This window comes from Aptenodytes patagonicus, chromosome 2 (genome assembly GCF_965638725.1).
Source record: "Aptenodytes patagonicus chromosome 2, bAptPat1.pri.cur, whole genome shotgun sequence".
Classification (NCBI taxonomy): Eukaryota; Metazoa; Chordata; class Aves; order Sphenisciformes; family Spheniscidae; genus Aptenodytes; species Aptenodytes patagonicus.
This window is the reverse complement of record NC_134950.1, coordinates 149,049,412-149,061,718: the sequence shown is the minus strand read 5'-3', so window position 1 is coordinate 149,061,718 and position 12,307 is coordinate 149,049,412. Positions and strand designations below refer to the sequence as shown.

Genomic DNA, 12,307 nt, shown 5'->3' with positions numbered 1-12,307 from the left:
GAGGAATGGTTTACCCTGAATATGGTAATAATGCCACTGTCCTGCAGTTGTATTCTGAAAATAATCAACTTCGGTGGTATCAAGAGGAATCTTGAGATATATCCTGCAGATTAAGGACATAATACTATTGTACTACAGTATACATGATGCCTGGACTGGTAATGACAATGGGAATTATGCACAGTGTAGGTTAATTAATTGAGTTTAATTCTGTTAGTTTTTAAATAACTGTGTCTTATACCATAGCAGATGAGTGCTACATCTGAGTTGGCACTGTTACTGCAATGAAGTCATCCTCAGGGACTTCATCTGACATACAGGGTACCCGATAGACAATTCCAACAATTTCCCATTGTATTTCTCTTATGAATTATGTGAAACGTTTGCTGGAGTCTTAAATCAGCCCAACTCCCTACAGCTGAATATTGACACTGCCAGTCCATACTGGCATATGTCTTGTGCAAGAAGCTTTCTCTTATTCAGGAAGAAGTATTTTATACTTTCTTGACCCATTTATGTTAGGCTTATTGGGGCTTCTCCCTCCAGACGGTCTCAGCAAAAATAACATTTTAAACTCATAGCCCTTTTTCTAAAAAAAGTTTGTTGCAACTTTAGGAAAACCCAAAGCTTTTTGTTCTTAGTTGAGGCAATACTTAATTGGGGGAAGGGACCCCAAAAGACCTAGCAGCCAAAAATGACACTTTTATATTTTAGCTGGGATTTTTTTCAGAATAACTTTTCAATTTATACTTCATTTCAGTTTATCCTTACAAAATCTCATGACTTCTTCAAACCTGTGCTTCTCTATAGGCTGTTTTCCAAGAGTTTTTCAAGACTTTCTGGAAGAAAAGAGCTATGTCTTAGCCGCTCAGCTTTAGTATATTGGTATGCTTGACAGACATTTGTAGACACATCCAAAGTGAGAAAGAGAATATTTACAGTGCAATCACTTCTGTAATTGCAGTTCATAAATGATATCCAAGAGCTTTAAATTAGCTTTAAAGTAACTCATTTGCAAAGTGCCAGCAACATAGCCAGGGTGGAAGACACCTCCGTGCTGCCTAGGCATCAAGTGCTTAGCTTCTTGGGCAGATTTTACGGTACTTACTGTGTGCAATTGTGGTCTATCTAATTTCAAGACAGCTCAGCAAATCCACAGTTACAGCTCTGCTGTGGCTGCATTAAAGGTTTTCTTTCTCTCTGGAGGAAACACCCTACTCCTGAAATCCTACCACCGTGGTGACCAGTGTAAGAGATCTCATTTCCTGTGCTAACTACAGTCTTAGTCAAAGATTAAACTCATCACATGGGACTGTATGAAAAAACAAAGTTTGAGCAGGGGCTGAACTCCTAAAAAGACAAGTCTGTGGTACACAAAAGCTTTAGGTGATACTAGATGGCCTTGTGAGCAAACAGCATGATCAACACCAACACACAGCTACAAGTCTTTCTCCGTTTGTCACTCTGCACCCTATATACTATGAACATCATACGGGGATGCTGGAGATGAAAACTCCTGCCGTAAGCAAAAAGGTAAGAGGCACATCCAGGCTTGCCATCTGCACTCTTGTTTTCTCCTTTCCCTCATCCCCCCTCCCCCTGAGAGAGCAGCAGGCACCGTGCTGTTTCCTCCTGCCCCTGCAAGCGAGCTGGGATCTCCCACGCCATTACCTCATCCTGCCGGAGTGGCTTGAACTGATCCCCCCTTTAAGAACGCCTGGCTCCGTGCCTGCTGTCACCCGTTTCCTGTGACCCTTCAAGGGTCTGATTCGAAACACATTCATTGCAGCAGCAATCTTTTGGCTGACTGCAGCGGGCCTTAGAGAGCTCAGAGTCTGTTTTGTTCAGTTCAGCGAAGGTTTTTTATCTTTTTTTTTTTTGGTTACTAGCCTTTTTTTTTTCCTTTATTTTTTTGTCAAGCACTGGAATGTGTAAGTACAACAAGAAAGTCAGTAACATTATGTAAACATATGCCTCTCCCCCAGCCGGAGTGACCACTGCAGGCCAAACATAACAATCAGGACGGATTTATTTAGATTTAAATTTATTTAAACCAGAAAAGTAAAGATTTAATTAGAGAAGCAATGTCTTTTTATTCCTTATTCCATACAGAGTATATGCATAGCTTTAGAACTTGAAAATAAAATCCCAAAATGGAGAGATTAATAGATTTGAAAAGAGAAAGGTTAAAGATGTTTGTGTCTGATGACTCTTCCAAATAATTTCAGCTACATAAATTTCCCCTCTATAGAGTTCTTAGAAACGTGTTGGGAGAGACTAACAAACCTGCTTTGATGTGGGTTTCATTTCTAGTCTTGCAGATGCGTGGCATTATAAATGAAAATCGTAGGCTTCATTAGCCATACTGGCATGGCCCAGCAGGCTTCCCAGAAACGCCGTGTCTGTGGCCAAGAGTTACCTTTACTGAGCATCACTTCAGCAGAAAACAAGTGATAAATTCCCTCCTGAAACGTTGCATCCAGTACAGATCAATTTTGATAAACTGCAAAAGGTTTTCAGTTTTATTGGTAACCTACTGGACCAACAGTTATGGAAACTAATTTATGCTAGACAGTCTCAGTAATTTTTTTCAATTCAGTGATTGCATTGCAAGGGTATGACATGCCTCACATTCCTTCCTAGCCACAGTGATTTCTGACCCAGAACATGAGCTTCCCTTCTAGACAGCTGTCTGTATACTCTTCTGATCCTCATTTAGGTATTTAGTAGGTTATACTAGACATTCAGACATAAGAAGCATTGTTTGTTGTTCAGCGATCAACATTAACATTTGCCTGTACTGAAGTTTTGGCTGATCGCTGTGAATGCACTTCTAAACATTTGGTGTATCAGCAGAAAGAGATTTTTCTTGGTTGCTCTCCATTTTTTGAATATAGAGCAAATGCTCACAAACACGTCACAGCTACAGGTCTACTAGCTTCCATTACGTAGCCTTACGCTGAGGGGTTATATTCAAAGGAAACTTGAAGCAATTCATACTGCTGCAGTATTACGGCATCAATAAAGTCCTGTGACATGTGCTGCAGTCTGGCAACCTTCTGCTCACAGCCGGGTGCAGGCAGAGGCCTTGCTGGCCTGTTAGTCTCTGCTCTGCTGCAGATGGGAGCGCAGGGAGAAGAGCTGCGTGTAACTGCAGAAGGCTTGAGATGTCTATAAAATGTTTTGTGTGTGTTTGTTGTGTGCATTTGTTGCTGGTGTGAATTATAGAAACACAACAGTGAAAATCTTTTCTTCTCACTTCCAGGACAAGAGTACACGGTCCAGTCATAGTTTGTAATTTTACCGTTCAGTTGCCAAGTACAATGCAGAATCTTAAGGCAGTGGTTTTTGCATGTTTCTGTGATGCTGTTTGGCAGCATTGATAATTGTAACATTTTTAACAATTCTAAAGCTTTGTAAGGAAAGAAAATATTGCAGTGGTTTCATTTGCGTGTTCCTCTTACCACATGCAGCTGTTTCACTGGATGTGTTTATTGGTTACCAGGGCAACAGTTTCAGATCTAGCATGATTACCTGTATCATACCACTCATCAGAGATGTGGGCAAACTTTGGAAACTTCTACATTGAGGAAATGCTGCTAGTTGCTAGGAGGCAGGAGTTTTCAAAAGCTGTCTCAATGAAAATGCTGGTATCACATGCTTATGTCAACAGCTTTAAAAATGTCATTAAATGATCAGTTTGCTTAAAATATATTTTACTATAAATACATTAGAGTCAAGAAAATAGCTGCTTCATTAATGCATTATCGTAGTTCTATAGATGTGCTTATTTAGAATAAACTAACATATTTTTAGAAAAGCCTATCAATTGTTATTTAAAGCCAGCTATATTGTTGAGCCATAACTGATATATGAAACAGCCCGTACCTGTGTCCTAAAAAATGTTAAGAGTTCAGAGGTGGACATTGGACTTCCAACTCTGTTATTAATCTCCTCTGTTAATCAAATGAAATGTTCACTGAGATTTACAGGAATCCTGTCCATAGGATATAGCGCATATATATATTTGCATATAGCACAGAGTGGAGAAAGAAGGAGCTGTCACAATATCCAAATTTCAGTAAGTCAGAGAGATCCAGTTGCAAAATTTTGCAGACATGTGGCTGCTTTGGGGTCACAAAATCGAGAGTGAGCAACTGTTTAGCCTGCCCCATGGCAGTGGCAGCATGTGTTAGTAAGATTTTCTGAGTGAAGTATGAACGATCGCTTTCACAGGGCTCATCCTCTCTGTGGAATCATTCAGCTTTTTTGTAAGAAGAAAGGTATGAGTGGCCACGGATCTCGGCCATTGCCCCAATCTCTGAAATAAGCAGCATACCTTAAATAGTATTATGTAAGATCTGATCCAAAACCTATGGTTATTATTATGCTGACTTTACATTTAAAAGGGAAGAGCACTAAGAGTAACTGTTTGCAGATTCCCTGTTTTCATTTTGGTCCTTTTCGCAGCTGTCAATTAATAATGAGAACCAGGTTAGGGCAGACAGAGTTATACAGGATTATAAAACTGACTACTGGCAGTTGTTTAAAAATGAGCACTAGGGAAATTCTGGTGTTTCCCATTCTTTGCAAGAAGCAGCCAATAAAATCCCAACCTAGTTTATGAATTTCTTTGTTGCCCGAGCGGAGGCGTGTTTATCAGATTCTCTGGTTTACTACACAGAGGATGCCTGGTGGAGGAGGTAGGTGGAGGATTTTCCCTAAGCAGGGAATGTTATACTGCCACCAGTATAGCAAAGACATCTCTGCTGCGTTCTCCACCAGATTCCACCTTTCCCATGTGTGAATGGCAAGAATACCTTGGATTCAGGGAAAGGAGAGGGAAAAACAGGGCTCAGCTATGTCTCCCTGTTTGATATAAGGAAATACTGCTCCTCTATAGCTTTAATTGCTCCAGGTACTGGGCAGCTCCAAATAAATGAACTGCTCCCAGCTGCCTACAGCTCCTGCTCATCACAGTATCTAGCACTGCTGTGATGTATAGGTTGCTGAAATAGTAATACAAGGAGCTCAAACTCATTCATCAGCTTTACTAATTTCAGTAGTCTAAAAGCTGCCTTTTTCTTTACCTTCACCTTGCATCTGTATTTTGAAGGAGTCCTACTGAAGTGTATCTTCTTAGCTGATAACAACCTTGCTCTTTGTGGCCACCTTTATCATCTTGAACTCTCATCTTCAGAGCCTTCACTGTCTTTGTCCCATGACTGTTTTCTCCAGCTAGCACATTCCCATTTTTGTTATGCCATGTGATTCACCCACCTTTCTCAGTTCTCCGTCAGCCATCCGTGCAGGCAACCTGCCTCACCGCTGGTTGCAATGCGCACTGCTCTCCTCTGGTACCTCGGCTGCTGCACTTCCTTTCAGAAATTCTAAAAGTAGACCTTGGTCTTCTTGTTTTAGTCACCTGCCTACTTCCATGGCTGACAAATAAAGCAGCAGCCCCAGACCCTGATGATGAAGATCCACAGGTGAATGACAGAACTGTTTTGAAAAAGCTGGCAAGGACCAATATTCTTACTTTGAAATTTTGTTTCCAATTCCACTGTTTTCTGCAGCTGATGTGTCCTATATTCTGGAGAAGTGCATTGAAAGGCAGCAGATTTCTCTCTTTTTTGCCCTCCAGTTTCAGCTAAAAATCCTTCCTCCACTGAAAGGCAAGAGGTAGGAGCTACTATGACAGGCTGTATGAGGCAGCTTCTAAGGAAGAATAAATATTCCTCAAATCCACCTTATTTCTGACAGCTTTCTAAGAAGCTGCACACAAGTATGATCAACTCAAGAAATTATTGGAGAAACGTGTTCAAGGTTGGTTTTGGGTTGGTTTTTTTTTTTAATGTTTCATCTTTACAATCTAAATCTGCAAACTGTGGCATAGGTGAGTGTCTACTTGTATGTGGTGGGTAACAGACATAATAGTGTGCAAGATATTTACTCTGGTTGTTATATATATATATCTGTAAATGCATCTGTCTAACATTTGTTTTAAAAACAAACTACTTTTCATGGGCAACAATGTCTTTGAGTTGCCTCTTCCTTTCCAATTTAGCAAAAGCAATTTCGTACTGTTGGGGCAAATTAGAACAGTTTCATCAGTTATTTCCTTCCTTCCTGTTCCACCAGTGGTGAAGGCTTTGAAACAACTTCTCAAAAACATCGCTGCACACTGAAATCACAAAACGCTTGAGCCCATAAAACTGTCGAGCACCATTTGCAACAGCTGCCCAGCAGGCCAGCACCCCCCCCCCCCCCCCCCCCCCCCGCATGGGGATAAGCCCCTTTTGCTGCCCTGCATCCCCCTTCTCTGTGACCTGGCTGGGCACAAGCCACCCAAATTCATTTCAGTCTCCAGCCTGCCCTTCCCTGCTGCCCTGACACTAACGGCCGGGCTTGGCCTCCACCTCCAGCGGGTGCTGGACACCCTGTGGTGGCGTAAGGCCTGAGGAAGGGCAACGGGGTTGGGGATTTCATCGCTGCCCCTGTGAGGAGCCCTTGGCTGGGAGGAGACGTTGACCCCAAAAGGATTCATGGTGGGGAGCGGGCCCTTCTCCTGATCCCTCACTCCCAGGAGGGCACAGATGGTAGAGCTGCTGGCCAGCATCAGCCCCACAGCCACGTCAGGGGCAGCAGGACCGGCTAAAGCAGAGGGTCGATTCATCTTCCGGGCCTAAGCCCACTTTGGGGTTTAACGAGCAATTAGCAATGCCAAATTAAGCCGCTGCTCCAGGGAGCCGCTGGCCCTGAGGAGGACGGAGGAGGGCGGGCAGGTAGGTAGGAACGAAAGAACGGCGGAACGGGCGGGCGGCGCTCGGGGAGGCCGCCGGGAGAGCTGAGCGCCGGCTGCCGGCTGCGGGGGAATGGCGCCGCTGCGGGTGCTGGAGCTCTACAGTGGCATCGGGGGGATGCACCAGGCTCTGAAAGGTACCGGCGAGCGGCCGCCGCCAGCGCGTCCCTCGGTGCTCGCTGCCGCCGCATCCCCGCTGTGCGCCCCCCCGCCCGCCTCCTCGCCCACCCCCACCTCCGAGGGCGCCATCTTCTTGATGGGACCTCGACCCCTGAGGGGAGGCTGTGGAGAGCGCCATTTTCTCGATGGGGCGGGCTAAGATGGCTCCTCTCCTCCTGCAGCCCCTTCCCCAGCCCGGCGTGTCGCCTCCTCCCGCCGTCTTGAACAGTCAACGTGTGGAAGGAGGCTGTGGGGTGGGAGGCCGGCCTAGTCCCTTCATCCCAAGCCCCGGAGGCACAACCTCCCCCTCTGCAGGGGCAGGAAGGTGACCTTATGGCAGTGGGGTTGGTGCTGTCTCACAGGCCTGCTGTCAGGGGCCGTGTGGGGGCGAGTTGTAAGGGGGATTGGTAACTGGGTTTTGGCTAGTGATGAGTTTGTGTTAGGGGTCTATGGCTGTAAACTGAGCAGTGCCCAAAAGTGTTCGTGGTCAGCTGGGTGGCACCAGGTACCCAGAAGCACATTGGGATGGTAATTAGGGATCCATGCTCCTTCTTCAGCCCAGGCAGCTGCTCCTGGGAAGGCCTTGATTTTGTGTTCATTAATACATGCTCTGTCTTCTACTGACACACCCCTACTGCAAATGGGATCGGGTTCATGGAGATGCACAGGATGATACTCAATCAAATTAGCCAGGGTATGCCATAGGCATGCACATAGACTTGGTTTTCACAGCGTGTAGTTAGGTGAGTAGCTGATACATGATTCAAAATGAGCCTGACCATATGAGGTTGGTATAACATTTTATAAATATGAAAACTGAATATGGAATTTGAACTGGTGTAGAGAGTTCATGTTAGACCATGTGCCCAGGTGAGTTTTTGATCTGGTGCAAGGAACCCTGGAGCTCGATTTGCTGAATTATTAAAGCATGGCCTGGGTGACCTTCAGCAAGTCCTGTAGACTCTCTGTGACTTGTCTTCCCCAAATAAAAAATTGAGTCAGGACTATTGATTTCCTTTGTAAAGTACCCTGGGCCTTGTTACTTGGAAGTCCAGGTTTCAACACGCATTTCTATAATTTATGAGAATCACCATAATAATTTTAATTGTAACTACAATCCTTCAAATACTTAAGCCTTCATAAGTATTAGCAGCCCTTCTATTATACTCTACAACAGAGAGCATTGTCATAAAAATACCAGGTGAAAACTCACCTTATCTTGTTATTTTTCCAGGGAGCTGTGTAATATTAAAAGGTTATGCTTACGGAGTAGAATCTGTTTAGCATCATTTATTTACTTAAAACATACTCACAATTGGCAGTGTAGCATTTTTTTCTACTATCTAATTATTGCTTGAATGTGTATATATGTTTTATATATTTATAATATATAAAAATACACAACATATCAAAATAGGTACCTACATTGTTGTTGTAAATAATCCTAACCACCTGTTGTAAGGATGCGTTTTCCTTATTTCCAGAGACATTCTTAGAATATTAAGAGCAAAATATATCTTTGTATGGAACTGCAGATTTTGGAGGTTTTGTGGAATGAAAAGAAGGTGTTATACATTGTATATAGTGTACTCTTCGCTGGGTCAAAAACTGGCTGGATGGCTGGGCCCAGAGAGTTCTGGTGAATGGAGTTACATCCAGTTGGCGGCCGGTCACGAGCGGTGTTCCCCAGGGCTCAGTTTTGGGGCCGGTCTTGTTCAACATCTTTATCGATGATCTGGATGAGGGGATTGAGTGCACCCTCAGTAAGTTTGCAGACGACACCAAGTTGGGCGGGAGCGTTGATCTGCTCGAGGGTAGGAAGGCTCTGCAGAGGGACGTGGACAGGCTGGATCGATGGGCTGAGGCCAATTGTATGAGATTCAACAAGGCCAAGTGCCGGGTCCTGCACTTCGGCCACAACAACCCCATGCAGCGCTACAGGCTTGGGGAAGAGTGGCTGGAAAGCTGCCCGTCGGAAAAGGACCTGGGGGTGTTGGTCAACAGCCGGCTGAATATGAGCCGGCAGTGTGCCCAGGCGGCCAAGAAGGCCAATGGCATCCTGGCCTGTATCAGAAATAGTGTGGCCAGCAGGAGTAGGGAAGTGATCGTGCCCCTGTACTTGGTACTGGTGAGGCCGCACCTCGAGTACTGTGTTCAGTTTTGGGCCCCTCACTACAAGAAGGTCGTTGAGGTGCTGGAGCGTGTCCAGAGACGGGCAACAAGGCTGGTGAGGGGTCTGGAGAACAAGTCTTATGAGGAGCGTCTGAGGGACCTGGGGTTGTTTAGCCTGGAGAAGAGGAGGCTGAGGGGAGACCCCATCGCTCTCTACAACTCCCTGAAAGGAGGTTGTAGCGAGGTGGGTGTTGGTCTCTTCTCCCAAGTAACTAGCGATAGGACGAGAGGAAACGGCCTCAAGTTGCGCCAGGGGAGGTTTAGATTGGACGTGAGGAAAAATGTCTTTACTGAAAGAGTGGTTAAACATTGGGACAGGCTGCCCAGGGAAGTGGTTGAGTCCCCATCCCTGGAGGTATTTAAAAGACGTGTAGATGCGGCGCTTAGGGACATGGTTAGGTGGGCATGGTGGTGTTGGGTTGACGGTTGGACTCGATGATCTTAGAGGTCTTTTCCAACCTCAATGATTCTATGATTCTATATAGCTGTATTGGTAACACTGCTTTTCTAGTAGTCTTGTTTCTGAAGTGATGGGGAGCTATCTACATGTTACAGACAATTTCCATAGAAAGTGGGCTGGTTCCTGAAACTTAGCCTATGCCATAGTCCTTCACTCAGCTGTTTTTCATGTGTTGGTGTATGTATGTATGTAACAAATCTTTACTGAATGTTAGCTAGCGATGTTCTTAACATAATAATAGATAGCTTGTGGATGTTCGGTAATGTGCTGCAGCAGTTAATAAATTGTAATGCCAGATGTGATATCCTGTGGATGGCCACCTAAGAAAGCATCATTTACAACACAACAAATACTTAAAAGGACAGAAATATTGAGAATGCAGCCTTAGAAGATAATCAGAATAGTGTAAACTTGCATCCAAAAGATACACTGATTGACTGATGCCTCAGTGGATAGTAACTGTGCATATGAAGGCTTGAGATCGTATGTCACCTTTATATATTGTGTAGTTTGGAGGGTGAAGGAATTAACCAAAACCCTTGTATTCTTTCCCGAAAGGGTAAATTTATTTCCAAGGAGGCTGTTTCTTGCTGAACACACACTGCATTACTGTCAGTGCATGTTGTAATTTCAGTTGTTCTGGGTTTACACTTGACTGAAGAAATTACAATAAGTATGAATAATGAGACTGAGATTCTTTTGTAGTGGTACCAGCCAAAGCAGATGAAGGGACTGTGTATAAGAGGAGACTTAAATTATTATTTATGTAAATGGCCCCAGACAGTACTAAATGGTTAAATACCAATTGAAATTTGCAAAGCGGATAGATACAATGCTATTTGCATTACAGGTGGTATAACTTTTTTCAAATCTGGGTGCTTATTTTTCTGGGAAAAAAGGAGAACTCAGCCCATAGGCGTTGTCTTGTCTTGGAAAAAGTCCAAACTGTACACTTCTAGATGAAAATCTCATTTTGAGTGTTGTTAAAACTAACAATCGGGCAATTTGAATAAAAAAGGTTTCTATGCAATTTACACTGAATTAAGTATTTAATGACAGGTCATTATATAAAACTGGTTTTGATGAATTGTATTGCATTCAGGAATACTGATATAGTCAGGCATTTTGATCCTTTCTGCTGTTTTCTCTTTTTAAGTCTCTTAGACATCTGGATTCAGTTTTCTTATGTAGTTTATAAAGGAACAAAGTAAAGACAAGGGGGATTTAAGTGTTTGCTTTTATGTAGAAATCAAACAGAAAAAAGTGGATGTTCCTCTGTAAGTACTTTAATAATAGGGTTTCTTACATGTTTTAGGCCTATATGTGTACATGAAACCATGCTATTTGAAAATGTCTCTGATACAATTTTTTGGATATCGTTTAGCAAATGGCAGATTGTTTGGCATCTTCCATTTAAATCAAGTACGGAAATATTAGAAGGGTTTTTTTCTCTGTATAAATAGGAACCTTGAAAGAAAGCCCTCCATTTCGCCAGTGCTTTCATAAACCAGATACATGAGAGATGAATATTATGTATAATACTTTATTTTCTTGGTATGGTTTCTAGTGAATATATACAGCCAAAAAAAATAATAGGATCATGTAGAAAAGAGAAAGAGCATGGAATACTTCAGTGGCAGCACTCCAGGAAAGCTACTTGTTCTACAAAAGGGATTCAGCAGCTCTGGTGAGTTCTAGCTCATTGTTGGTTCCTGGCCATGTTATGTAGCCAGTTTTGTGGCCAGTTATGTTTAGCAGAGCTGGTCCAACTTTCTACTTTTCTGTGAAATTGCCAGTGTTTTCAATTGGCAAATAGGTATTTTCTGGGAAATCTGACACTACCTTTTCTACCTTGAAGCCCTTTTTGGCTGTGATCTTTCATAAACTTAGTTTTCGGATAGCGTATACTTGAGCTTGCAGGATAAGGATGTTCATTGTTTTGGCAGCTGTCATTAAAGTAGAATGCATTTGGCACCAAGTAGTATGTAATTGGTTTGGAGATTGTCCTCACCGACAGTAAGAAATAATTGAATTTTAATAAATTCATGGAAGTTTATACTCGGAAGTGTTTCTCTATGAGAAAGAGAACGTAGAAGTTACTAGTACTTAGTTATGCAGTTGAATCAGGTTCTTTTTGACAGTGAAAAGAAGGCTGTTCCTGAATTTAGATTTCAGTCCAAAACTGAAAAAGAAAAATCTTGGGGATTGTCTAGCTCTCTGTTGATACTTTAGCTGTAGATAGTTCAGCATATGCAGATTTTCTAGTTTTAGATTTCGAATGCTTTATATTTTAAAGCATTTTAAGTTTATTTTAAGTTTTGAGTGTATTTTAAGTTTAACAGCAAAGACATGGAAAAAGATATAATTTAGAAAGTTGAGCTTGATTAAGGTCGGAAGTCAGTGAGTCTGTTCATATTCACACTCTTGAAAGACTGAGGCAGCTAAGAGATGGGAGTGCATTTCTTCCTTCTTCCCACCCTGTACTCCAAACTTTGCAAGATTTATAAAGGTTGATGTTTAGATCATATGTGTCTAAACCTATGATACTTTATATATATGTGTGTGTGTGTGAATGTATTCTTTATATATATAAAGTGCAGAGTTTCTGCAGTGAAAAATAGTGTTTTATTTTTAGAAAATCTGTGGCTACAAATTAATTTCCTTAGCAACTTTCCATCAAACAAACAGCCTGCTCTTCCTCATTCCCAACCAAA

The 12,307-nt window shown here is 42.7% G+C and overlaps 1 protein-coding gene across 5 annotated transcripts in view; it reads left to right on the top strand.

Annotated features, from left to right (window-relative positions):
* Positions 1-1,488: 1,488 nt before the first annotated feature.
* The window catches only part of TRDMT1 (tRNA aspartic acid methyltransferase 1), a 36,390-nt gene continuing 25,571 nt past the window's right edge, over positions 1,489-12,307 (top strand). For 2 of the 5 annotated variants that reach the window (XM_076331627.1, XM_076331628.1), the window contains exon 1: positions 6,860-6,939. In XM_076331627.1, coding sequence (XP_076187742.1) covers positions 6,876-6,939 — 64 coding nt within the window. In that variant the 5' untranslated portion in view covers positions 6,860-6,875. Of the gene's footprint in view, positions 1,534-6,842; positions 6,940-12,307 lie in introns of those variants that run through there. The other 3 variants (XM_076331632.1, XM_076331630.1, XM_076331629.1) reach the window with 3 other exon arrangements.